Genomic DNA, 26,667 nt, shown 5'->3' with positions numbered 1-26,667 from the left:
GCGTGCTGGGAGATGACTCTGGTCCAGAGCCTTGAGACATATGCCTGGTCATTCAGGTTGGCAGGACATCAGGTGACATTCTGCCTCTGTGGCTTTCAGTAAAGGAGACGTCCAAGGGTGGGCTTGGTGCTGCATTGGGTTTGGGGGGTCAGATCCGAAGATCCCAGGAGGGTTGCCTTTCCTCCAGTCCTTCCTTTCTTCATTGCATTTTCAGGCAGAACAACTTTGCCCGGGGCTTGGAGCAGCAGCTGCCAGACGGGCTGGTGGTGGCCACGGTGCCGCTGGAGAGCCAGTGCCAAGAAGAGCTCTCGGACCCCACACCCGACCCCGAGTTCCTCACCGGTGAGTGAGTCCCCTGGCACTGCTGCTCCAGTCTGCGTCCCTTGCGGAGGGTGTCTTAAGCAGTCTGAAGAACTCAGACCAGGTTCCTGTCTGATTTATCTAATCTGGCTTTAGCCTCTCTCACTCACCTGCAGTGAAATCTCTAAGAGGAAGGCAATAATATTTCCCACAAAGTTGTTTTTGGCCAACTGCAAATGGAGGGAGTCTGTGACACTGCCTGGATGGGCCTGTCTTGTGCCAGGTTGTCCATTTGCGGGAAAGAAGAGGGAAGACTGAGTGAGGAAGAGCTATAAATTAATTGTGTGTCATAAAAGCTTAAGTATCCAATGGATATTTATAAAAAGGCTTTTATTTATTCAAAGCATTTCTTTTTTTTATTTTTTTTTACTTGCCTTTCTTTTGATTCCCAAATGAGTGTCTCTTTGCCAGTGTAACAAAGTGTTCGAAACCTGTTACAACTGAAGCAAAATATTTTGGTTTGTCCCACCGGAGCCTTGCAGGCCGTGAGAAGTGAGGCTCAAGGCTTCCTAGACAATCTTAAGTGATTTACCTTTTTCCCCCGAAGTTGCCAGCACCCCCACACAGCCTTTATTTCCCTGGTGCTTTTTCCAAGACTTGCCTGCTGGTTGCAACGGCTGAGGCCAGCGGGCAGCTATATGGCATTTAAGGAGCGGACACAGGTATGTAGGTATTTTGCAAGGTTTCCAGAGGATGATCTTGTCCCAGACCTTGTGCACTCACCCTGCGTTCCTGCTTGGGGTGCACGATGCCCTGTTTCTCCTGCCTCATGGGCACGAGCGTCTCCTGGGTTCGGCCCTTCCACGCCGGTGCCAGGGATGCCAGGCCTGGGGGTGCCAAGCGCGGAGGACGAGGGCGTCTCGGGCAGGCTCTGCTCCCCGTCCCCACTGCCGCGGTTCCACAGATGCTTCGAAGGCGGTGCTGCCACGACCGCGGCGCCGTGCAGGGGTCGCTGGGACTGGAGCTTTGCTGGCAATTATGTCGACAAGGCAGAAGCCGGCAAATTACCCTATTCATTTCCCCCGGCACTGCTGGCTCTTCGTGGCTGATTAGGGGAAAAAAAAAAGAAAGAGAAGGAAAATCTCTGCTTGTCAGTAAGCAGATCTGGATATTGCTCTGAATACACGAGAGGCAGAGCTGCTGAGTAAGGAAGGGCTGCTTTTGCATAAACGCTTTGCAGGGCAGAGCAACACTTTAAAGCGGTTGGGAGCAGCCGGCACCGATGGAAGAGACACTGCCAAGTGCAGCTCCTTATCCCTCACCTTCATTCCTCCTTATGAAGCAGATGCACCTTGTTGTCCTCCCAAATGCTGGGGCTCATTCAGAGGGACAGGACTAAATGGCCACCCAGGGGTCTTTCCAGGCCTCTTCACCTTATATTTCTGCCTGTGGCAATGCACAGTTGCCAGTGCATGGGGTCTCTCTGCTTGGAGAAGATGATAGTTGCCCTGGTAAATGCTAGGGTGCATGCTGGAGCTGGCACATCCTCTAGCTTTCCTCTTCTCCTCACTCCTGGCCTTACACTGCCCCTTTGCTTCTGTCCCACCAGCCACTGTGGCCCCCACTGTGACTGCCCCACCTAACACTGGGGTCCAGACCCACATCCAGGCCCTCTGCAAAGGCTTTCTGGCCTGGTGCAGCCCCTGCCTGGGCTTTGCACAAGGGCCTCGGTTTCCCTGGTGTGGCTTGTGGCCGGCCGCAATCTCCTCCTTAGCCACGTCTGGGCACGGGGGACATCGCTGTCCCCACAGCACTGCCACCAGCAGCACACGCGGAACAGCCCAGCTGGCCATACAGGCCATACACTGATGAACGGCTCCTTAAAACACACCATGCTCATTAGCAAAATAATTAACACACCTGGGCATGTCTTGGGACTGGTGTCTGGGAAGGAAGTAGGAGGCGGTGGAGGAAGGCAGCTCATTAGCTTCAGAAGCAGAGCCTGGGACTGCGAGAAGAAACCAGCCTCAGTGCTTTCCTTTAAAGCTCTGATTTTAATTGCTGGGGAGCAGCCGACCCCAGCCCTTCTCCAAGTACGTCACCACCTTCCCCTGTGAGTACACATGCACACAGGCACTTGCTCTGGTTCCTACCCAGCTGGCTGGTTGCTTCTCCCAAGGCGAGGTGGATCTGGGAGGCTTGCAGGAGATGGAGAGGTGCTGGTGAAAGGCTCCTGCACAGATTGCAGGTAACTGCGGGGCCACAGCATGGGGAGGATTCACTGTAGGTGCAGTCCTGGCCTGGCACCACTGACACTGAAGCTGCGGTGTCGTGTCTCTGGCAGGGATGGTGAACTTCAGCGAGGTGTCTGGGTACCCCCTCCTGCAGCACTGGAAGGTGCAATCCGTCATGTACCATGTCCGGCTCAACCAACTGACCATCTCCCAGGGTAAGAGGGCAGCGCTCTAGCGAATGGGGGGTAGTTGTACCCTTGGGGCAATTTGGATGGATTGAGGCACTGCTCTGCTGAAACGCTGTGCCGGGTCCTTGGGAAGGAAAAGGCAGCGTTGTCCTGGCTGTGCCAAGCGCTGCGGGCAGGCAAGAGGAAATACAGCCTTATGTTGGCGAAGGGCGAGCTCAGAGGTTGGCTCCCTGTTGCAAGCGAGGGCTGTGTGGGGTGGCAAGAGCTCGGGCTGGGGCTCCCCTGGGATTTGAGCATTTCAGCCTGTCTCCTGCAGCTTTCAGCAACGCGCTCCACTCCCTGGATGGAGCCACTTCCCGTGGAGATTTCGTGGCTCTGCTGGACCAGTTTGGCAACCACTACATCCAGGAGGCCATGTACGGCTTTGAGGAGTCCTGCTCCATCTGGTATCCCAACAGGCAGGTCCAGCGGCAGCTCTGGCTGGAGTACGAGGACATCAGCAAAGGTAGGAGCCCATCTCCAGGAAGGCTTCCCCTCCTGCGCACCTGCCTCCTTCCTGGGTCGTAGCCCTGCGGGTGCAGGAAGCTGCAGGAGGGTTTGCACTAAGCTCTGCTGCCCATGGCACAACAGGGGAAGTGCCCAGCATAAGGGCTGCTTCTCTCCTCCTTGCTGTTTATTCCCTACTCTCATGCCCTTCAAAGTGCTCGAAGGGCTCTCAGCCCAGGCCACGAACACCCCCATCCCCAGGGAGATGAAAGACGACTGCATTAATCCCACCAAGCCGTCCTGTCTGATTCTGGATTTAACTGTTATTTGTCTTTAATCCTATTCCTTCCTTTCTTTTGTCTCTTCCATATCTGTGCTTCCACTTGTGTCCCAGGGCCAGGCTTCTTTTTCCCTCATGTAATGTGTTTTTTTTCTCCCAGGCTGTCAGGGCTTTGCTTTCAATGTCTCGAAACCAGTTATGCAGTGGTCACTGGGCAGGACAGCTCAAGGAAGCAGGGAGCTGGGAAGGAGCCAGGTATTTGCTTTGTTTTGCCTGTTGAAAGCCAGCCAGGAATGTTGGCAGATCCTGGGTGCTGAGCTGAGACTGACTTTGATGTCGAGAAGTGAGTATTTGAAAGGTGCTTTGGAAATAATGCACAGAACGTGGAAATCCCAGGCACTGAGCGAGTGACCAGGTGTCAGCTCCCATCTGACTGCGCTCGGGGGCTTTGCAGGTTGGCGATGGCCTATGAGCGATTTGGACAAAGCTTCACAAAGGTGGAGGGAGCCGGGCGCCCTGACGTCTTTGGACGCTGCTGGCACCCTCCTCTTGTCTGGACCTTTGGAAAGCAGCCGTGGAAAGCAGCACAGCCGTGGCTCCTGGACCGAGGACGTAGGCTCAGGGCCGGCGCTCTTGGAGAGGCTGCTTCGCTTGGGACGCCGCCACGCTCCTTGCAGCCGTCTCGCGAGCCCAGGCAATGCTCAGCGCAGAGCAGAGCTGTCTCTTTGCAGGGCTGCAGGTGGCTTGGCCTTATTGTGTCCTGCCCGGGGTATTTATGGCTGCATGTGGCCAGGGAGCTGCCACTTGCAGCTCAAAGGCGCCATGACCCCATAGACCGTTTTTGTTGTGATGCTCCATAATGCTCAGTATTGGCACCCGACTATTGCGCTGGCGGTGCTGCGCGCGGCCGCAGAGATGCCCCTTTGCTTCCCAGGGCTGTCCTGGGGGAAGCGCTCTTCTCCAAGTCTCTGTTGGATCCTGTGGATCTAGCCCTCGTGGAGTCTGGCTCTCTTCCCAAGCAGGAGTACAAGCCCGCCGCTGTTCTCCTGTGGGCTCTCTGCAGATGTACCATCTTTTGATTGTATTTGCTTTTTTTTTTTTCTCCTGCAATTTCCTCCTCTTTGATTTTCCTGCTTGGAGACTTTTCAGGTCTGGCAGTCTCTTTCCACCCACAATATCACATTTCGGTTTCACTCTGGCACCTGCCACTTTCCCTTCTTCTCTTTCTTGTTTGCAAAAGTCAGGAGTTGGTTATCGATTGAGAAATTGCAAGAGACAAATCATTCTCGGGCTCCTCTGCTTTCCCCCTGTGCCTGCTAAGCTGCAATTCACAGCTAGCCCCAAATGGTCCATTTCCAGCTCTATGGGGTAGCAAAGTAATGCTCTTTGTGCCCTGTTTTTTGTTTAACAGCCTCTTTTTCTTTGCAGGAGTCTGAGAAAGGCTAGCACTGGCCTGTTTGGCTAAAAAACCTTGAAACGGGAGGTTCTCCCACAAGGTGCAAGAGAGAGATCATTGCATTAGCTCAGACACCTGGTCTTCTCGCCCCCGCGGTTCCTATCTTTGGTGCTGGGGAGAAAATTAAGGAGACATTGGAAGGATCAGTAGATGTTCTCCTGGACATGCTTTGTCTTCCCTCCAACACCATCAGTTTGCCTAGTTCTCGTCCCCATTTGTCCTGTCGGGCTGAATGCTGCTCTCTTTGGCACAAAGACAGAGGCTTTTCCTTGCCTTTGACAGGGCTCTCGCGTTGAGAGCACCGTTCCGCACATCAGGGCTAGCAGAGTGATCGCTAGCTGGGGGCGCAGAAATGACAGGCAAATCCTACCTTTTTATCTGCCATGAAATGCCTGCCTCCCGCCCCGTGCAGCGTGCCAAGACGGTTCCTGCGGCATGAGCATTGCGGACGTTTTGCCAAGCAGCAGCAATGCTCCCCTCTCTTCAGTGACAGAGATCTGCCGGCTCCTCTGCTCCAAGTGAGGTGTGAGGCAATGTGCCAGCCAGCGGCTTAGCCAGCCCCTCTGCTTGCCTGCTCCTTTGGCCAAGGACCTTCCTTCCCCCAACACCCTCCTGTGCCCTCTGTCACCTGGCACTGACCCACAAAATAAGAGGGAAAACAGTGTTTGCTGGATGGCAGCCTTGATCTCTGGATGCCTAAACTCCATCTTTTCCCCCTAGCCAGTCCTGAGCTTAACGTCTCCAGGTACTCCTGGATGTGTTGTCTGTGCTCCACCACCCTGGAGAAGGATCCTCCCTTCTCCCGGAGCTCCTTGCTTTGTAGTCAAGTGTCCGCTGGCAGCCACCCACGCATGGCTTCGGGGCTTAACATCTGCAAAGAAGGCTTCTCTAGTGAGCAGTGCTAGAAAGGACAAGTAGGAAGCATCTCACAGACTCAGGGTGCGGTGAGGAAGGTATTTGCGATGCTACAGACCTGCTACGAACCCATAAGAGAAGCACTTCGTCCTTCTCAGCATTCCCATGTGTCAAATGCCTATGCTACTCCCTGCCTATCATTCAAAAATGTGTAGGTGTGGAACGCTAACGGAGGGCCGAGCCCTGCTACCCTGCTCAGTGCCGCAGCACAGGCACTACCGCGGCCCTCGGCATCACCACCATCGCTTGGAGCTCAGGAAAGCAGAGGCCGTGACCATCCTTTACTGCTACAAAACTTTTTCAGAGAGCGCTTGGGGCCTTTGAGGGCAGGCGGGCAGCAGAGTGTGTGACGGGGCTGTGGCAGCTCCAGCAGCGGGCTCATTTCCAGGGAATCTCCCTGCCAGCACAAGGTGTCCTGCAAAGGCTCCCTGTGACGAGACTTCCCATGGCATTTTGTCTTTCAGTGGCCATTTCCACAAGGACCTGCCTTGCCTCTGCAAAGGTTGCCTGCGTTTAAGATAGATGCTGAATATTTTTTTGACAGTTGCTTTTTTTCTCCATCCCTAACCGTGTGGGTGGCAGTGCCACGCTCAGCTTGCAGCCGGGGTTGCAGTGGGTGCCTATACCTGCCCTGGACGGGAGAGCCCAGTGCGTGCTGGCCCCGTTTGGCCTCACTGGTCCTTGATGTGATCCTGTCTAGCCCATCTCAGCCCCTCTTGTAGTGAAGGCTGCTCATTAAGAAGATAGTTTCGTAGGGCTTTCGAAACGATCCCAAACTTCTTTTGCTATAGCTGGGGGTCATGTTTTTTTGGAACACTTAGATACTTGCTAACCAGAGCATATGTTCTCATATGTTCCCCTGTTATCTTTTAATTGGTTTCTCTTCTAAAATTAATACTGACTGTTCGTGCTGGCGGCGGAGGCTGCCACTGCTGAACCAGTAAAGTGTCTGCCAGCTTCACAGCTCTGCATGAAGACAGAGCCCTAGAAGGGTGCACCCCCAGCCCGCCTGGCTCCTCCTGGGCTCGTGAGGCCGCTCCTGTCTGTGCTGGTCAGAGATAGCCCAGAAGGGACTCCCTCCAGGCACAGACAGGATTTGGTTCCATGTGAGGTCACTGAGCCTAGGTTTTGGCTGAAAGTTGGAGGTCTGCAGTGGAGAGGGGAGCTTGTAGCTGAAAAACTCTTGGTGGCATTGGATTGGTGGGCCTGTGGCTATGGGGGCCATTCAGAGCACCTTGAGATGCTTGGAAATGCGCTTTCAAGGAGCACTGCTCTGCTGCTGCGTGTAAACAGCAGCTGCCACAGCACAGATTTGAGGCCTTTGTGTCTCTTGTTTATTCCTCCCACTCGCTGTGTTCGTGCAAACCTCTGCCTACGCATGCTTGTGGCTCCCACTGGCTCTGTTTGCACAGCCGGGTCTCTGAGGTACAGGGAAAGGCAAGGGGCAGTGGGGAGAGCTGGCTGGTGAGAGGGTCCTAGCTTGCACAACATGCATTTGGTGGCCCTCTGGCTCCACTTTGCAGGGTTTTGTTCAAAGCAGCGGTGGCAGTATGTGCTGTGCGCCGTGGGCTTGTGCTTCAGGGCAGACCCCAGCCACCCTGGGAAGCCACGACTGCCCACAGGCGGGTCACTGGCACAGTACAGCTGGCAATGCATAATTATTAATAATATAGTCATATATATGTATTAGTAATATAGCTTATATATATTTTTTTTTATTATGGAGACACAACTTGTAAAACTGGGAAGCTTGCCTTATGCCATTGGCAACCAGTAAAGAGCCGAACAGAACCATCTAGATGGGTCAGAAACCAGCTGGATCACTCAGTGAGGGAGATGTTCCTTCCTGAAACCCCAAATAGCTCATGATTAGGGTTATCCTCCTCCTCCACAATCCAGAAGTGGCAGGAAGAGTCATTTGCAGGCATGAGGGGCAGAGGGCTCTTGTGCCAAGGCTGTTGAGAAAGAGCTTTAGCACCGAAGGGTTTTGGCAGAGAGTTTTGGTGGAGGGTTCAGCGCAGGGCATGGAGGAAGGAGCCCAGGCGAGTTCTCTATGAGCCTGCAGCTCCAAGAAGGAGGCTCCCTCTCGTGGGGACCAGAGCTGGTGCAAGGACAGCTTCCTGGAGGTCTTCTTTTCCAAGTGTAGTGATTCTGTGACAGTCTGCCCACCTGCACGCTCAGCATTGGGCAGGGCAGCTGGGGGAGCTCCAGGCCTGGGCAAAATGAGGCACAGGGAGACAAAGGCACTTGCAAAGCCAGCGTCCAGGTGGTGAGACCTGTCAATAGTTTCTTCCTGCAGAGCAAGGAGGGGTTCTGGGTGCCGTTACCCTAAGACCTGCTCTCTTGGGAGCAAGGCAGGGCAGCAGGCCCCCAGCATCATCTAGCTGTTAGCTCAGCGTCCATCCTTATGCTTGTCTTTCCCCATTCCCCAGGCAACTCCCCATCGGATGAGTCCGAGGAGCGAGAGCGAGACCCCAAGGTGCTCACCTTCCCCGAGTACATCGCCAGCCTCTCCGAGTCGGGCACCAAGCGCATGGCAGCCGGTGTGCGGATGGAGTGCCAGAGCAGAGGGCGCTGCCCCTCGTCCTGCCCGCTGTGCCATGTCACCTCTGGCCCCGACGCACCTACGGAGCCCATCCTGCTCGAGGTCACCAAGGCAGCACCCATCTACGAGCTGGTTACCAACAACCAGACCCAGCGGGTGAGGAGCTGCTTGCATGGTGGTGGGAGGGGACCAGGCTCCTGCCCACTTGGCGCTGACCACCTTCTCCTCTCGCCCAAAGCTCTTGCAGGAGGCCACCATGAGCTCGCTGTGGTGCTCGGGCAGCGGGGACGTCATCGAGGACTGGTGCCGGTGCGACTCGAGTGCCTTTGGGGCCGATGGGCTGCCCACCTGTGCGCCTCTCCCGCACCCCATGTAGGTTGCTGGGTGTGCCGGCCGGCTGCCCTCGCGGCAGCATGGGATGAGCTGGCTCCTGGAGGACGGGGCGATGGCAGGGGCTTCCCCAGCACCTTGGCCACGGGCTGCAGCGTTCACAGCAGCGTGGTGGCACAGCGTGGCTATCCTGGATGAGAGGTGGAGGGTGCAGAGGCACGGCATCTTTTCCAGATTAAGCTGTGCATTGAGGAACGTTAGTTGGATCTCTTTTGGTAGAGCAAACCCAGGGAAGGAGCGCAGGGGAACACGGAGGGACCGGGTATCCCCAGAGCCAGGAAGGGTAGAAGGGAGTCACTTCTGTCCTTGCTTCGTCTGCTCTCCGGGTTACAGCTTTGCCTCATTTCTGAAAGGAGGCCATAAATGTGGGTCGGGTGCAGGAGGGCATCTAGCAGCCCTTCTCCTCTCAAGATGCTGACCAGCTGGCATTGCCTCCCAGCCTGCGACTGTCCACTGTGCACGAGCCCAGCAGCACCCTGGTGGTGCTGGAGTGGGAGCACTCGGAGCCGCCCATCGGGGTGCAAATCGTTGACTACCTGCTCCGCCAGGAGAAAGTCACCGACAGGATGGACCACTCCAAAGTGGAGACTGGTGAGTGGGGTCTCCCTGGCACTCAGCAGCACCCGGTTCTCTCTGGGGAGGGTGGGATGGTGCCTGCTTCTCCTTCATTGCCTCCCAGTTGCCATGTGTCCCAGCTGAAACAGCTCCCTGCTCACATGGGCAGCAGCATTAGTGGACGCAGCCCTTTCTGCCCAGCTCCCAGCCTCTGTGCCTTTCCTGGGCAGCTCCTGTTGGCCGCAGGGGATGGGGTGGCTGGGTAGTCACCCGTGGTGCGTCCTCCCCTCTCTCCCTAGAGACAGTGCTGAGCTTTGTAGACGACATCATCTCCGGTGCCAAGTCGCCCTGCGCGATGCCGGCCCAAGTGCCCGACAGGCTCTCCTCCACCATCTCCCTCATCGTTCGCTGCCTGGAGCCCGACACCACTTACATGTGAGTCGTCCTTTGCTGCCACCTCTTGCACGCTGCAGTGCCCTTGCTTCTGCTCTTAACCGTGAGCACGATGCTGATGCTTCTCATTGGCACCTGCTAATATTATTGCTCATGTTCATTCATCCTCGGTCCTGGTGCTGGGTGCCTTCGCAATGCCCCGTTCTCAGGTGAGCTTCACCCCACTCTACGTGCAAGTCCGCTGCTACGCCGGCCTCCTCGCAGCCAGCACCGTGGGGGGAGAAGCTGGAACCATCGGGCTCTGCACCAGCTCAGCAGGGCAGTTTTGTGCTTCCCCAGGTGCTTGCAAGGTGGGCATTAACAGCACACTGCATGCACCAGCAGGGCCCAAGCTGTCCGGCGCAAGGTGGGAATGCAGGGAGAAGGTGAAGGGCTCAGGGGCTCTTGCTCTGCCCAGGTCTTCACTGCTTTCTGTCTCCACCAGGTTCACACTCTGGGGAGTTGATAACACAGGGAGACGCTCCAGGTCCAGTGACGTGATGGTCAAGACGCCCTGTCCTGTGGTAGATGATGTGAAAGCTCAAGGTGAGCTGGAGGGGCTGGAAGGAGCTGCCTGCACATGTAGTCACTGACCGTTGTGGGCAGAACTGCGTCATGCTGAGGGAGAGTGCTAGGAAGTAGCTTTGTTGAGTGGACACGGAGCCCTGGCTGGGACTCAGATGTGGGTTGGAAAGGCCCTGCATGGAGTTCAGGACCAGCCTGAATCTGTGTTCCCACATCTTGTTGCAGGACCCTCCCTGCCTGCCCTCTCCACACTCCCAAGGCCAAATGCCACCAGCTTGGGTGGTGCTTGGGATCTGCAATATGGAGGTTTCCCTTCCAGCACATCTCAACTCAAATTTTGTGCCCCAGCTGCAAGACCTCCTTCACCTGAGGTGGCCCTGGGAGCTTCATGGGTGCTGAGGGCTGGGTTGGAGGGCAGCAGGAGCAGATACCTATTGATATGGTGTGAATTATGTCCTGGGGTGAGAAAGCTTAGCTCTGATAAAAGCAACTCAAGATTTGTCTCTTGGGTTTAACTAAGGTTGGGCAGTGGATTTTGTTTATTCCTTTTCCACATCTCTTATCTCCTTTGTCCTTCTGTCCAGAAATAGCAGACAAGATCTACAACCTCTTCAATGGCTATACCAGTGGCAAAGAGCAGCAAACAGCCTACAACACCCTGCTAGATCTGGGTTCTCCCAGCCTGCACCGTGTCCTTTACCACTACAACCAGCACTATGAGAGTTTTGGGGAGTTCACCTGGCGCTGTGAAGATGAACTGGGACCCAGGTATGCTCAGGAACTGGTTTGTCTAGTTAGGCAGACCTGTTAACCCAACACACTTACGAATTTGTCTGATGGTATTGCTTGGAGTCTCACAGTGTGCTGTCTGTGCAATCCCAAGCTGTGCAATGATTGGGATCCAGCCATCCTCTCTTATCCTTGAAGGATTATAAAAACTAAACAAGGTGGAAGATGCTGGGGTGTTGTCAACCCATAATCTTTGGCCATCCCACCATCCCTCCTTCGTCTCTGGAGTTTGGCCTGCTCTTTTGATGCCTTGCGGGAAGGGAGGGGGCCAGGGAAGGGATTCTGTTTTTCTTTCAGTAGCTGCTGCCTCAGGCAAAAGGCAGAAAGTCTTGGAAAAATAAACAGTTCGGCTATGTGTAATGGAGGTTGTTGCAGGAGAGAAGGGAAGGGAATGTGGTTGCATAGTTTTGCGTGAGAGGGGCCTTGGGCATTGATTGAGAGATGAAGAAACAAGGAGAGGGTTGCGTCTTCAAGCCTGCTGGAGAAGGTGACAAAGAAAAGCTTGGCTGTGGAAGCTGGTGGATAAAGTTGGGCATGTAAACATATGCACGAGTGCTGAGACATGCCAAGCTCAAACTTAGCTTTCCTTTTTTTCTTTTCCTTTGGTTCAAATTGAATTCAAGTCTGTGCACTGAATTTGTGGTCCAGGGCAGACAGTGGGTTGATGATGGCTCTGAATTGCTTGGATGTTGCTGCCTTTCTATCTCTTCCTCTGGTCATGTAGGGTGATCCCATGGACAGAAGTGTTTTCTGTGCCTGGGCAGTGGTGAGGTGCCATGGCAGGTTTCGGGGGAGCTTGCACCATGTCCTTCCTGGGTGAGACAGTTCTGGCCCTCCGGCGGGAGCACCACATCCTCTCCCGGGAGTAGGCCTTTGTGGGACCCTCTGGCTGGGGAGGGGGAAGCCTCATGGCCAGTGATCGCAGTAGCAGTCAACTTGTTTGCTTCTCTTCAAGTATTGTGTCCAGTTCTGGGCTCCACAGTACAAGAGGGATGTGGAGCTGCTGGAGAGAGGCCAGCACAGGGCTACAAGGATGATCAGGGGCCTGGAACATCTGCCCTATGAGGAGAGGCTGAGGGAGCTGGGCCTGTTCAGCCTGGAGAAACGAAGGCTGAGAGGGGACCTGAGCGGTGTCTAGAAGTACCTCAAGGGAGGCAGTGAGGAGGATGGTGCTGGCCTCTTTTCACTGGTGGAAACCAACAGAACTAGAGGTAATGGCCACAAACAGAAACACCAAAAGTTCCACAGGAACCTAAGGAAAAAATTTCTTAACAGTGAGGGTGATAGAGCACTGGAACAGGCTGCCCAGAGAGGTTGTGGAGTCTCCTTCTCTGGAGATCTTCAAAACCCGCTTGGACGCAGTCCTGTGCCACATGCTCTAGGTGACCCTGCGTGTGCAGGGCGGTTGGACTAGATGACCTGTTGGGGCCTTAGTAAGAATATATAGGAAAGTGGAGTTTGTGGGGAACTGGACCGACGCCTAGCAACCAAACACCTGGAGGAGAACCAATCAGCTGGGAGCCTGTAGCCAATGAGTGCTGCTCCTCAGCGCATGCCCACCTGCACCAGTATAAAGCCCTGCTACAGACAACAGCAGGGTGGAGTTGACCTCACTTTGTGTGGAGGTGTTGTTTGCTCTGGCTTGTGGGGAGGGCCCTGGCACTTGGTGCGAGAGTGACCCTCGACATCTGGTGACCCCGACGTGATCGTGCAAGAACGCAAGGCATCTTGCTGGAGAAAAGCGGATTGTGACCACGACCTGGTGAGTCAGAATGGGAATTGGTGCATCTAGAGTGAAAGTTGCTGCAACAGCAATGGAACATGATACTGTTGAACGCTTCGTAAGGCTTGCTCAAAAAACTAAGATTGAGGTCTCGAAAACCGAGTTAACCGATTTATTACTATTTTGTAAGAAGAGAAAAATCATAGAAGAAGCTTCCCAAGCATATAAATTTGAATCATGGGAGCGAGTAGGAAGAGAACTATGGGACGGTGTACAATTAGGCTCGGAGGAAGCGTGGCGCCTCACAAAGACATTTCGTCTAATATGGCCTATGTTTGAGCGGTTAGTTGCTATTGCGTTTTGGGAAGCGCTCCATGGAGAAGAAAAGGAAAACGGGTCTGAAAGTTCTGAATGTACCAACAATACTGAGCCAATTCAGTGTAAGAAAATAGATAATAAGAGAAAGGTAACCTCACCTAAACAGGCATATCCGGTAACTTTGGCCGAACAAGAAGTATGGGGGGGAGTGGATGAGTATCTCCCCCCGTGGGAGGGGGAGGAGCGACCACCCCCCACAGCACCCGAATGGGAGAAGCGACCACCTCCCACAGCGCCTGAATGGGAGGGGGAAAAGCGACCAACCCCCACAGCGCCCGAAATGGAAGTGGACCCAGTTAAAGTACCAATCCCAGATGGATCGGACGATGATAATGCCGTGGTTCAAAAAATGCGACAAGAACTTCGGGGACAGGCAGAGAGAATGACAGAATTATTAGAACAAATGCGGCGACTAGACGGTGGGTCCAAGGCCAGAGATGTGAAGGCAGCCTATAAGGCTGCCCATAGGGCTATAGTTGAAGGGTTGGAAAATGTAGACAAACAATTAGAGCAGTGGGAGGCAAGAAAAGATGCTCCTAAGATTCAAAAGAAAGCAGCTGGAGCAAGTGACCCAGCTGAAGAAGGATTGTTGCCGGAGCTCCCAGCCACTTCCACTGCAGGTGGAAGTAATGATGAGGAAATGCCACCTGTTAATCCAACATTTAATGCGGGAGCACGGTATAAAGGGCTCATAGAGAATGCTCAGTTACAAGGAGAATTTGTATTTACACCACTAGCAGCTCCTGTAGTAACGGGAGCCCAGGGCCCCAGGTGGGAACCTCTTGATTGGAAATTTGTTCAAGGCATACAAAAAACAGTAATGCAGTATGGGCACGACAATAAGTTGGTGAGAAATCAGGTCTCTGCCCTGTTTAAATATTCCCATATGGTACCTGCGGATAGCAGAGCGATAATGGAGCTCCTGCTTTCCTCTACCGCTTACATGCTTTGGTTAGCCAAATGGCAGGAAAGATTAGAGGAAAAACAGTTGGAGAATCTAAATCGCAGTATGGATGATCCATTAAGGGTTGCCACCCTTGATCAACTGATGGGCAATGGGCGTTACCGGGCAACCGAGGCCCAGGCAGCGCTCCACCCCAGGATACTACAGCAATCAAAAAACGCAGCGCTGGCCACTTTTCTTGCACTACCACAAATAGGAACGCCACAGTTGCCATACACCAAAATAACGCAAAAGCCGAATGAGTCTTTTTTCAACTTTGTTGATCGACTGAAGGAAGCCTTGGATATGGCACCTAATGTGCCTGCGGAAATGAAAGCAATATTGGCAAAAGATCTAGCAGTTCAGAACGCAAACCAAACTTGCAAGCAACTGTTAGCTACTTTGCCACCAGGAGCTTCAATTGTCCAAATGATAGAGACCTGTGCCCGAGCGCCATTGATGGAGGAAGAACAAAAAGCAAAAATACATGGTGCGGCTTTGGCCGCAGCAATTAAAGGAGAAAGAATGTCTAGAAAGGAAGACAAGAGATTCCATGGGACATGTTTCCTATGTGGTCGATTAGGACACATGAGGAGGAAGTGTCCTAACAGATTCAGGATGGAGGATATGGGCCCGAGAGGATTTAATGGGACCTGTACGAGATGTCAAAGGTTCGGGCATAAGGCAGCGGAGTGCCGATCACGGTTCCGCAAGAACGGCACACCGATACAGGGAAACGGGAGCCGCCGCGTTGTGAGGGACGCGGCGAACAAGTATCCCCAGACAATGGCTGCCTCCACGAACTCTCCGCCGCAACCCGAGGAAGTGCAGGAGTCGACCTCTCTGTGGCAAAATTCACAGTGATTAGAGACTGACGTGCACATATTAGAATTGATGTGCACTGGTCCCCAGGGGAGGAGCTGAGAGCCAGCGACCCCCCCCCCCCCCCCCCCCCAACCGCCTGTCCCAGCCCCTGTCTCTCGGCGCCCCCTCGATGCTCTTAACTGAGTGTCCCGCGGGGCCCGAAGCGTTTACTTTGAAAAAATTAGAGTGTTCAAAGCAGGCTGGCCGACGGAATACTCCAGCTAGGAATAATGGAATAGGACTCCGGCCCTGTAATTGGAATGAGTACACTTTAAATCCTTTAACGAGGATCCATTGGAGGGCAAGTCTGGTGCCAGCAGCCGCGGTAATTCCAGCTCCAATAGCGTATATTAAAGTTGCTGCAGTTAAAAAGCTCGTAGTTGGATCTTGGGATCGAGCTGGCGGTCCGCCGCGAGGCAAGCTTATAATCTGGGACAGCTACGTCTCCTCCTAGCTGGTTATGACAACCTCAACTGCAATGTCTGGGATACACTGAAAGCCGATAGAGCAGGTGTCCTTGCCGGTCATGATAACCGTGTCAGTTGCTTAGGTGTGACTGATGATGGAATGGCAGTGGCAACAGGATTGTGGGACAGCTTCCTCAAGGTCTGGAACTGAAAAGAGCGGCAGACTCCGTGACTGGAAGAACTTTCCAGCGGTTGAAAACTAAAAATGATAGCGTATCCAGTCTGACCATACTAACTTGGACCCCCATCCTCCCCAGCTCCAAAGGGCAAGATTTTTTCCTTCTCCTGTTGCTGAAATGAAGAGCACAATTACCTTTCCAAGAAGAATTTCTGTGGTTGTAAGCAAAATGAAATTGTGTATTCCTTTGGGACCATTTTCTTTTGTCTTGGGAATTTAAAAATGAAACATTATCATAAAAGTGTGACCAGAATGATCATACTCGTGTTTGCAACTATGTTGCTTTGTTTTTGTTTATAATATTTTGATGCATGATATTGCCAATTTTTGTTTTTTGTAAAAAGAGGGGAAAATGCTGAGGTTTACAGCTATGTTAATTTGTTTTTTGTAAATGCTGCAATGTTTATTGCTAATTTTTGTTTTTTGGAAAAAAGAGGGGGAGATGTTGGGGCCTTAGTAAGAATATATAGGAAAGTGGAGTTTGTGGGGAACTGGACCGACGCCTAGCAACCAAACACCTGGAGGAGAACCAATCAGCTGGGAGCCTGTAGCCAATGAGTGCTGCTCCTCAGCGCATGCCCACCTGCACCAGTATAAAGCCCTGCTACAGACAACAGCAGGGTGGAGTTGACCTCACTTTGTGTGGAGGTGTTGTTTGCTCTGGCTTGTGGGGAGGGCCCTGGCACTTGGTGCGAGAGTGACCCTCGACAATGACCTCTAGAGGTCCCTTCCAACCTTAAGCATTCTGTGATTGTATGATTCTTAAGTCCTTTGATATGTGCATTTGTCTGGGTGGTTTTCCAGCAACATGGATATTCCCATACAGATTAGGTAGCTGGACTGGTAGAGCATCTGACCTCCGAAGAACCAGAGCCTTCAGCCCATCAAGTAACAAGATGACTTTGGATGCCTGTCAGTGACAGTTCCTACCTATGAGATGCATGGTTTTGCCCCTTACCCCACATGCCACCTTTCCTCTTCCCAGCCTCACAGATAGTTGTCATCCAGTCCTGCTTCTCCAGGGCTCTGGTTTATACCCTCTTCTCCACTTTGCAGAGGGAACTAGGAGATCACTTGTGGATTTCTAGCAGAAGATCGGAGATCTTCTTTACCTTTTCTATCCTCAAATCCTTTGCTGGGGCATCTGAAAGACTCAGTGGATAGCTGGTGGCTCTCTTCCAATCTTCTATGTAGTCTCTTTTAGATGACACTCCTAGTTCAGCTTGGTGAGGAAGCCTCCAAGTGTGCCTTAGCACCCCAGGGCTCCTCAGAAACCCTGCTTTGAGTCCTGGGCGAAGTTGGAATCTCTGTGATTTTCCCTTGTTCCTGTTTACGATCTAAGAAACTTAAACTCTTTGAAGCAGTGACTCAAAGCTCAGTAGAGACAACAGACCATGTGGAGGTAGGTGCTTGGAGTCCAAAACTTGCCATCGAAGGCTCAGGCTTCCCTGCCCTGGGTTGCTTCTTTCCCATGACTGCTGAGTGAGACCAGCAAGCTTGGACTGAGTCTCACCTTCATCTTGAGCCCAGCTGTTTCTGTTTGTACATGTGAACACACTGGTTTGCACAGACCATCTGACCTCTGTTGTGATGGCTTGTATGAGGCATGGATAAGCTTCCTAAGCGACAGGCTGGACTCGTCACACAGTTGGCTGCTTTTGCCAAGGCTAAGCATGGCCCTTGCTGCTTGTTGCACCAGTCAGGAGACCAAGGTAGTGAACAGAACATGGGGCGTAAGTTGCTTCTGTGACACGGAGGTATGTTGGCACAGGAGTGCCACTGAACACCAGCTCTGAATTGCCTAAATGTTACCATTTGCTGCATGAATCTATGAGTCAGAGGGTTAATTCTACCCTCTGGAAATGTTGGAGCATTTAAGATGGGATGACGCAAGTTGCTGATGAAGTGTTTGCAGCTCGCGCTATTTGGAAAGAAACATTTAGGCAGCTGCAGTGGGTTCTGGTGATGACAAATCTTGGAAAGCAGACCTCCTGTTTGATCGTCTGCAAGGGCGAAGCATGCAGACTGGTGGTGACAGGACAAATCACTTGCAGATGACATTATTTAGCCAGCAGACAGAGTGTTTGTTTGACTGTTGCTGATGCTCCTTTCAAGTCTTGGATATGGACCCACACTACTCTGACTTTACCATGCTATTCCTCCGCGATCCTGCAATGCTCTGTCCCTGGCTCCGCTCCCTTGTGGCATGCTCATCTCCCTTCTCAGTGATGCTGGCTGTTGGATCGAAGGAAGCAAGGATGTGTGCAGATAACTTGTTTGGGGTGTTGGAAACGTGTTGCTCCTTGCCAGTGTGAAGAGAGCTGCAAAGAACCCCATAGTCTGTGAGAGGAGAAGGAATGGAGGAAAAGGCAAGTTGTATTACAGCAAGTAACGAGTGAAGTTAGGATTTGATCTGAAGTCTTTTGGTTCCTAAGGCCTTTAGGCCAAATCTGTAGGATGCCCATGACACATACTCATGAATTGTGGAGCTAGCCACAACCCACCTCCTTATCTAACAGAAAATGTGTTATTTTTTTTTTTGTTCCCAGCACCGTGATTTGTGTCTCCACTGTGTGCTCTGTGCTGAGCGAGTGCTGAGGTATAGCCACCAAAGGGATGTGTCATCTTTTACCTGATAATGCCAACCCGCAAACAGACCTTGAACCTGACTAGGAAGCTTATCCCAGGTCTTGGGACACTTAGACATTTTTCTGGTTTTCCAGGCATCTCAGGAAGATGCATTATCTGAATCCATTACTGCCACGTTTACCAGATTTCCTTGTGATCACCTGAAGTGCTAGACAAGTTTAAAATGAACATAGAGTGTTTTATTTGAAGTAAGTGTTGTTCTTGATACCAACATGAGAAGTGCAATTCTCCAAGAGAAAAAAAAAAGTGAAAGAAGAGAGCACAATTTAGGCTATATTTGACCATGATAATCTAAGCTGTGCCAGTATCTCATCAAACAAGAGGGGCTGTTAATTTAACACTTCCCCATTCTCAGAACATGCCTGCACCAAGGCTGTGTTCCCTGAGGGGTGCTACATACCTCTATTCTGCTAAAGATGGATTCCTTCTGGATCTCTTTTCTGTCTGCCACTTGACCTTCTTTCCTAGTTCTTCTCAGCTGGTTTGTGCAGTCAGACTGTAGGCTGATTGATGAGGAGCCTTTACCAAATGCAATGGCAAGGACATGGTTTTCCTTGTCTTGTTCTCTGTAGTTGGAGGAAGCAAAACCTTATGAAGAAAAGTGGGACCCTTACCACATTTTTAGGATCAAACTCCTATTGTGCACCTTAATGTGCTCCTTCTAGCTTGTGTGCCTTCCTGCAAGACATTTTCCTGAATTTCCTGAAAGTATGTTACTAAACTTTATAAATCACACATCATGAGGCTCATGCATTGTACTTATAAGATTCATATTTTTCAGCATACCTTCAGCCTTCCATACTGACCCTGTGAGTCAGATGTATATAAGCAACAGGCATAATATTTTGAGATTTTTTTGTTCCTGAATTTCCTTCTCCTTCTTTCCCTTCTTTTGGTCAGTTCTGGGAATGGATGTCCTTCTGCGACACTGGTTTTGTAGTCACTGCCTTGCTCGTCTTGTGCTCATCTCTTGGTGACATCTACACGTGTCCCTTGTAGAGCACAACCTTAAGCTTGTCTACACGTAGTCACATTCAGTGATGTCTTGACACACTAATCCTCAGGATTGTGCTTTTAGTCTCCATCATGTCCCACTCAATTTGCAGGATGTCCTACCCTTTGGTAGGTATCCATTGGCCCAGAGCTTCATGCCTGGTAACTCCCAGTGCTTTTTTTTTTTCTTTTTTTTCTTTCCCTCGGTTATAAGCACTGCTTTCAATACTGTTTGCTCCTGGTTTTCCCTCCTATTATGTGGGGCCTAATAGCTTCAATGGTGACAAACGATGACATTTGAGTCTGTTATGATGATCATTGCTACACAAGGCTCATGCTACTATTTTCCCAAGGGATATGGGGGGGTTTCACAGCTTCAGCTGTGACTCTCTATCCCCTCGCTATATCCTTAGCAAACCTGGTCTTGTTGCAGGGACAGTGAGGGTTTCCAAGGTGGAAGAAGAAGCGGGGACAGAGCGGGGAAGCATAAAATCAGTCCCAAGATGAGTGCAGCAGAAACTAATGCTGTGGTGGTGGTGGTGCCTGTTGGCATGGTTAGCTTTGGTGTGCACTTAGAGCTGCAGTGCTGCTGCAGGGTGAGCATTTCCTCGCCCTGGCTCCAGTGACCCTCCTCATCCCTGGCGGATCCCCGTCTGTCGGGCAGGGACTCCTGCCCGTTGTGTAGTTTGTGTCAGCTCCGCAACTCTCCTGCTGCCTGACTCTCACTCTCTCTTTTTTTTTTCCCTCCAGGAGCTGTCCCAGTGTCCTTAACCTTCTTTTGCTTTTCTCTCCTCATACGCTTTTTCTGTCCTTCCTGTCATCTCCCCATCATTTCTCCATCGCCGCCCCGTCGCTCTCCCCCGGCCTGTCCCCTCGCCCGCCCTCGCTGCAGGAAAGCTGGCCTCATTCTCTCACAGCTCGGGGACCTCAGCAGCTGGTGCAACGGCCTCCTGCAGGAGCCCAAGATCAGCCTGCAGCGCTCGTCGCTCAAGTACCTTGCCTGCCGCTACAGCGAGATCAAGCCCTACGGGCTCAACTGGGCAGAGCTCAGCCGGGACCTCAAGAAGACGTGCGAAGAGCAAACACTAAGCGTCCTTTACAATGACTATGGTGACAAAGACTACTGAGGGTTGCAGGCACCGACTCTCACGCTGGCCTTCCCAAAGGCGTTTGTGAGGGTTTTATATATGGACCTTCAGTGGTGGGGGGAGGGTGTCACTGGCGTTTCTGGAGTCAAAAACTTGGACCAAGGGAGAGAAACAACTGCTCTGTGCAGGACTCATTATTAGAATCTTCTTCAACTTGGCCAAAAGCCTTTCTAGTTAGAAGTCTTGTGGGACCCAGTTTTCTTGGTTTGTTTTGTTCATTTTACTGAGAGGTTCCTCAGATTGCAGAAGTGGATGTAAACTGCAGAGAGCGTAGCCTGGGAGGGCAGAGCCCTTTTTCCGTGCTCAGTTCTCCTTCCTCTTCCCTTGGCTGCGGCAGCCAGCGCTGAGGCTGGGGGATCACCTGTTCCCAAAGAAACATGGTGACAGAGCCAGCAAGGGGAGAGCAGGTCCCTGTCAGTAGTGGTAGATGCAGCAGCTCAATTAATTCAGGGTTGGAACAAGGGAGGCCGGGCATACAGGTCAGGTTGAAGTGCTACGGGGTGGTTTTTTTTGGCACTTGTCAAGCATGTGGTCTGGATGGTGACCTAAGCAGCTGTGGCACCATTGCAGGACAGGGTTGACTTGGTGCTGTCTGATGGAGGATAGTTGGGGACATTAGGGAGTACATATCCTTTGCTTTGGTTTTGTGCCATCGAATTCTGTATCTACTCAGAGGTGCAGAGTTCTCCAGGTCAAATGCAGGCTGACCTCAGAGGGCCTTGGTCAGCTGGACATCCCTGTTGACCTCCCTTAACATTTATTTTTATTTTGGGACTGAATTCCAAGGAATTTAACTTGAAAATTCCTTTAATTTTTCTTTTCATACATCGTAATAAAGATTTCCAAGCAGTGACTGCTGTTCAGAGAGCTCCCGACAAGGACAAAAGTACCTAGACAGCCTGTGCTGGCCTGCCTTCTGTATTAGCTGCCCTTTATGGCATAGCCTCAGCTCTGTATAGCAAGAGGAGCCAGTCATAGCCTAGTCCCAAAGAGCTTGTGCCAAATTTACATTCCCATACATTGCCTTCTTTGCACCCCGCCGTCCTGCTCGCGTTGCGCTCGTCAGAAAGCGCAGCCTCACCCACGACCGTGTGGAGTAGCTACCTCCTGAACTGCCACGTGGCACTGCCCCCAGAGAACCGCTGGAGATCTTGCCTCTGGAGAGGCACAGATCTTTATCCAGTGCCACCTTGGGAAACATGATTTCAGGATGGTTGCGGCAGGGGTAGAATGGGCCCATTTGAACGGAGGTTTTCACCGTGCAGGTCCAGGTGGTCTTTGAGACCTCAGGGCTGACAGCTTTCCATTCAGGCATCTTGGCATGGATGTTCCTGGTCTTGGTACCTGGAGGCAGGTGATGTAGTGGTAAGGGTGGACCAGCTTGCGGAGCTGCTACTTCCCAAACTTAGACTCACATCTGTAGCTATCACCCATGAATCCTTTTTTAAACTGGAGAACCGAGGTGGTCCTGGGCACCAAGCTCAGTTCAGGACAAATTGTTTTCCAAAACCCTGTTACCATGGGCAGTGTTGGAAGCAGCAAATGGCTTCAGTTTAGCTTCATTGTCTTGCCTTTGCTTGCATAAGTCTGTTTTGTATGGGGGGGCATCTTTGAACTTGTCAGCTGTTCATCTTTGATCTAGACAAACCAGAAGCGCTATAGTGGGATTTTTTTATGATGCCGCTTCAGAGCAAAATTTCCTTCTCATTTTTCAATCTTGGCAGGTGCAATCTTCAGCCTGTCTCTTATGATTTTCTGCCTCATTCTTCTTGCTGCCTGCCAAGGCCATGGCTCAGATATTTCCTTTGTGTTGGGAGTGAGGCTGTTGTGGGCCATGGTTGGTCACCGCTAGCAGTACTCCATCACAGTATTTGCACAACAGCAATTCAGTGTGCGTGGAGAGTATCTTTCTGCTCATTGTGCAATAAAACGGGGCTTTGATCTTTCCTTTCTCCTGGGCAAACCTCTCATTTAGATGCACTGGCCTTGACCAGGGAGCCGGTAGGAGCAGCCACCAGCAGTCATTATTCCCTGGAAGCGTGAATGGCACTTGTGTAATGGATGTGTCTGGCAAGGATCACCAGGCAAAGGCCTGCTCATTGCAAGAAAGGAGTGGGTGAAATCTACTGGATCCTTTTGGCTTCCTGTCACAAGAGTCTCCTCCTTAAATCGCCAATGACCTGCCCCGCTGCTGCGGCATGAGGTTCAGAGCAGGACCAGCGCTGTCTTCATGTGCACTTCCCACCAGTCTGACATGGAGAAGGAAGCACCTCTCCTGCCGGCGAGTTTCCTGGATGCCCCTCTGTTTGCTCTGCCCAGCTGACGGCCCAGCTGAGCGGCATGTGGGCCTCACTCTCGGAGCCAGCAGTTCCCACTGGGAGGATCTCGAGACGTGTCAGACAGAAGGGCTCAAAATTGCTCCTGGGTGTGTTGAGGTGTGAGTGGGCAGGTGCTCTCTATGCAGCTGTTGCTCCTCCTTTCAACCCCTGGGAATCTTGGCCAAGCTACTTCAGTTTATCCTCTTACTTCTTCCAGTGGATGCCGAGACATCTTTAACTTTCAACTGGGCAGCCATCCAGCAAAGGGCACCTCTGCTCAAAATCTTGGAAGGATACTTGAATGAAGACTTCTCTGGCCCAGAAGCAAGTTGGTTGCTCACCAAGTAATAGCGTTTACGTGGCCTTTATATGAAATGCAGACTGTTTTCCTTTCAGTAGCAGACTCCTCTCTTTTATGACTTACTGGGTGCAGCAGCAGAGATGGGAATGGTGCTGTCTGCCAGCCACTCCCTGTGAAAGCTGCCAAGAAAACCCTGCACGCTCCAGACACTCCACACATTCACACCTGTCTAGGTTACTTTTTAGTCCGGTCTGAGATTTACGATGGGGCTTTGCAGATATTTCCATTCTGCTTCCACTCTTGCATTTCAAAGCACTTGCGTGGTCATTCAAAAGAGCCGGTCAGACACTGTGCCGGACTCTTCCCGGTGACTAGCTCTCCCAGGTTGTCTTGGCCAGATCCCAGCTGGAATGCTTTTCTCTCTTACTATTCTTGCTGTGTCCAGATTGCTCTCGAGAAGACTGAGGTTCCTCCAGGTCCCTGGATCTGATCTCAGAGTTGAAATTACCTTGAGAGACTCAAAGCCTCCCTGGCTGCACAGAGGAATGCCAGTCTGCAGGAGAATGGTCTCTCATGTCTTTCCCCTTGGAAAGTCCCCATTTGCCACTCGGAGCAGTTATTTGTGTCATGCTGTTTATGAGGATGGTCCCTTGTTACTGCCTTTCATGGGGCTGGGAGAGGAACCACCCCAACAGGTTGGCCAGGTGTTTGCATGCTAAGAGTGAGGGGAGAGTAATTCATCCAAGGTCACCTGGCAAAAATGTTGCCCTAAGGGGCCTCAACATCCACTGACCCATGCCATGCTGACCCATGCAACTCTGTATCGCGTGGATCACACTGTCCTTGAGCAATGCTGTGCGGGAGTGAGCGTTTGGCTGGGGTGAGACGTTCTCTTTGAGTGCCAGAGGACAACTGGATCTTGCACGGTGTTTTCTCTCTTACTCTGTTGTCATTCTGCAGGCTGCGAACCACATGAAAACTGGGGAAGACATTATTTGTGGTCTGTTTCCACAATCTCCCTTGTGCCCCTGCCCTTTTTCCTTGTTTTGTTTCTGAACTCATGAGTGATTATTCACTTGAGATGAACCTCTGGGTTATTCTGTCTTCTCTGCTGCACCTATACCCCTGTAATAGCATTACTACCTTTTACTTGTTGTGCAGTTATTTAACATATAAAGATGGTTTGGTCATTTTCTTTAAAAAGATGGCTACAATTCATGTTCCTTGATGTTCTATTAAAACTCTAATGTGACGTTTTACTACTGTAGATTGAAAGTAGGGTGCTTTAGGGTGGGATAGCCACATGGCAAGAAACACAAAACTCTTCAGGATTACTTTAAAAAGTGGTTTAAAACAAAACAAAAGCATTGTAACACTATGTAAAACTCCAGGTGACAATTTAACTGACTATTATTAAAAGGAGCTGTTAGTAATCTGTGGGTTTGGCAACCCTGAATGTTTGTTTACAGTTTTGGTCCAGTTGACGTCATCTTTTGCCAAATGATGAAAAGTGGACGTTGAGAGTCCCATGCCTTTTAACTCCAGTGCCTCTTCACACAAATTTAGCCTGCCTGGCTGCCCACTGGTTTAGCCAAGTCCTGACCCACTCGACAGACAGAGCCTGGCCAGAGGCTCTCACCCTGGCTTGTCCACCTGCTCCATGAAGCAACATGTCAAGTCCTGGGGAGTCGCGGGCCTGCGGCACATCAGGTTTCGGGAGCACCTGCCCGCCAGCATCTCTCCCCAGTGAGCTGTGCATCTGGAGCACTGCTGTGCTGATGGAAACTTTAGGTTGCTTTTGGCTGTTTTAACATACTCTCTGGAAGGCGTTTCCAGTCTTTGCCTTGCAGGGCTTGCCACAGATCCATGGCCACTAGACATTCAACTTCGGGCTCTTGATGGCTTTGCTCCCTGGCAGTGTGTGCCCCTGCCTCATGGGGAGCTCATTTTTGGCCAGGAGGACAGATCTCCCGACCTTAGAGCTCAGAGGGTGGTGATAAATGGGGCCGAGTCTAATTAGAGGCCTGTGGCCAGTGGTATCCCCCAGGATCCATGCTGGGCCCCGTACTGTTCAACTCATTCATCAGTGACTTGGATGAGGGCACAGAGGGCACCCTCAGCAAGTTTGCAGATGATACCAACCTGGGAGGAGTGGCCGACACTCCCGAGGGCTGTGCTGCCATTCAGAGGGACCTGGACAGGTTGGAGAGCTGGGCAGAGAGGAACCTCCTGAGGTCCAACAAGGACAAGTGCAGAGTCTGCACCTGGGCAAGAATAACCCCAGGTGCCAGCACAGATTAGGGGTTGACCTGCTGGAAAGCAGCTCTGCGGATAGGGATTTGGGATCCCTGGTTGACACCAAGTTACCCATGAGGCAGCAATGTGCCCTTGTGGCCAAAAAGGCCAATGGGTTCTTGGTTGCATCAGGAGGAGCGTTGCCAGCAGGGCGAGGGAGGGACCCTGTCCCTCTGCTCGGCTCTGAGGAAGCACCTGGAGCATTGGGTGCAGTTCTGGGCTCCCTGGGACAAGAGGGACGTGGAGCTTCTAGAGAGGGTCTTGTGCAGAGCCACGAAGATGATGAAGGGACTGGAGCATCTCTTGTATGAGGAAAGACTAAGCGAGCTGGGCCTATTTAGCCTGGAGAAGGCTGAGAGGGGATTGGATCAACATGTTGAAGTACCTGAGGGGAGAATGTAGGGAGGATGGGGCCAAACTCTTCTCGGTGGTGGCCAGTGACAGGACAAGGGGTAACGGGACAAGTTGAAACACAGGCTGTTCCATCTCCATGTGAGGAAGAACTTCTTTGCTGTGAGGGTGCCAGAGCCCCAGAACAGGCTGCCCAGGGAGGTTGTGGAGTCTCCTTCTCTGGAGATCTTCAAACCCACCTGGATGCCACCCTGTGCCACAAGCTCTGGGTGTCCCTGCTGGAGCAGGGAGTTGGCCTGGATGATCCCTAGAGGACCCTTCCAACCTCAACCTTTCTGTGCTTCTGTGACAGACCTCAGCTTCTCAAAGCCTGCAGAGCTCCATCCAGCCTGACAGTCTGTTGGTACTCCCAAAGGCCGGGCTGGTAGCAACCATTGAGCTTCTTCATAATGATTGAAAGGCCTTGCTGGACTTCAGAAACTAGCATGCAGATTCCAAAGAGACGTTCCTTCTCCCCTTCTTCTAGCCTCCTTTTTTTTTTTTTTTTTAAGACAATAAGGTGAATATGATTATGTTGTCTGGTGGTCAGCTGCTTGCAAAGATCTGTTGTCAATTTGGAAGACTCCTAACAGAAGAGTAGCAGTGTCAACAGTATTGACTTCCAACAAGCTATGGGAAATCATTGCTTGAGCAGAGGCAAGAGACGCGAAGAGGTGCCTCCACAGATGAGAAGTTGGTTAGAATCCAGTTTCTTGTATAGCACTTGGGCCAGGAGGCCAATGAGTGCATATGTAATGGCTAGCTCATTAACTAACCTTATCTGTCTGACCCTGCCAAATGGTGGGAAACACCTGAAGGAGATGGTTGTGTGTGGGGGGACAGGATGCCTGTATATGGGCCAGGGGGGATTTCAGGGATATAGAACATGAATCCATAGGAAACCAGACTTCATTAAGTCTCATGG

At 51.8% G+C, this 26,667-nt stretch overlaps 1 protein-coding gene and 1 long non-coding RNA gene across 2 annotated transcripts in view; one reads left to right on the top strand and one right to left on the bottom strand.

The window, feature by feature from the left end:
• Nucleotides 1–20,629, top strand: part of ASTN1 (astrotactin 1) — a 55,361-nt gene extending 34,732 nt beyond the window's left edge. The window contains exons 14-23 of the mRNA XM_088524862.1: nucleotides 215–342; nucleotides 2,645–2,749; nucleotides 3,039–3,227; nucleotides 8,292–8,560; nucleotides 8,643–8,776; nucleotides 9,234–9,385; nucleotides 9,649–9,784; nucleotides 10,227–10,327; nucleotides 10,891–11,074; nucleotides 20,183–20,629. Of these exons, the coding sequence (XP_088380988.1) occupies nucleotides 215–342; nucleotides 2,645–2,749; nucleotides 3,039–3,227; nucleotides 8,292–8,560; nucleotides 8,643–8,776; nucleotides 9,234–9,385; nucleotides 9,649–9,784; nucleotides 10,227–10,327; nucleotides 10,891–11,074; nucleotides 20,183–20,417 (1,633 nt within the window). The 3' untranslated portion in view covers nucleotides 20,418–20,629. The remainder of the gene's footprint in view (nucleotides 1–214; nucleotides 343–2,644; nucleotides 2,750–3,038; nucleotides 3,228–8,291; nucleotides 8,561–8,642; nucleotides 8,777–9,233; nucleotides 9,386–9,648; nucleotides 9,785–10,226; nucleotides 10,328–10,890; nucleotides 11,075–20,182) is intronic.
• The window catches only part of LOC148594670 (uncharacterized), a 372,746-nt gene continuing 365,728 nt past the window's right edge, over nucleotides 19,650–26,667 (bottom strand). The window contains exon 3 of the long non-coding RNA XR_015913383.1: nucleotides 19,650–19,670. This is a non-coding gene — a long non-coding RNA (uncharacterized LOC148594670). The remainder of the gene's footprint in view (nucleotides 19,671–26,667) is intronic.

The sequence above is a fragment of the Tinamus guttatus genome, unplaced genomic scaffold (assembly GCF_059628265.1).
Source record: "Tinamus guttatus ecotype Peru unplaced genomic scaffold, ASM5962826v1 Tinamus_guttatus_pri_ptg000215l, whole genome shotgun sequence".
Classification (NCBI taxonomy): Eukaryota; Metazoa; Chordata; class Aves; order Tinamiformes; family Tinamidae; genus Tinamus; species Tinamus guttatus.
Note: the sequence above shows the minus strand (reverse complement) of the source record. Positions and strands in the feature narration are given on the sequence as shown.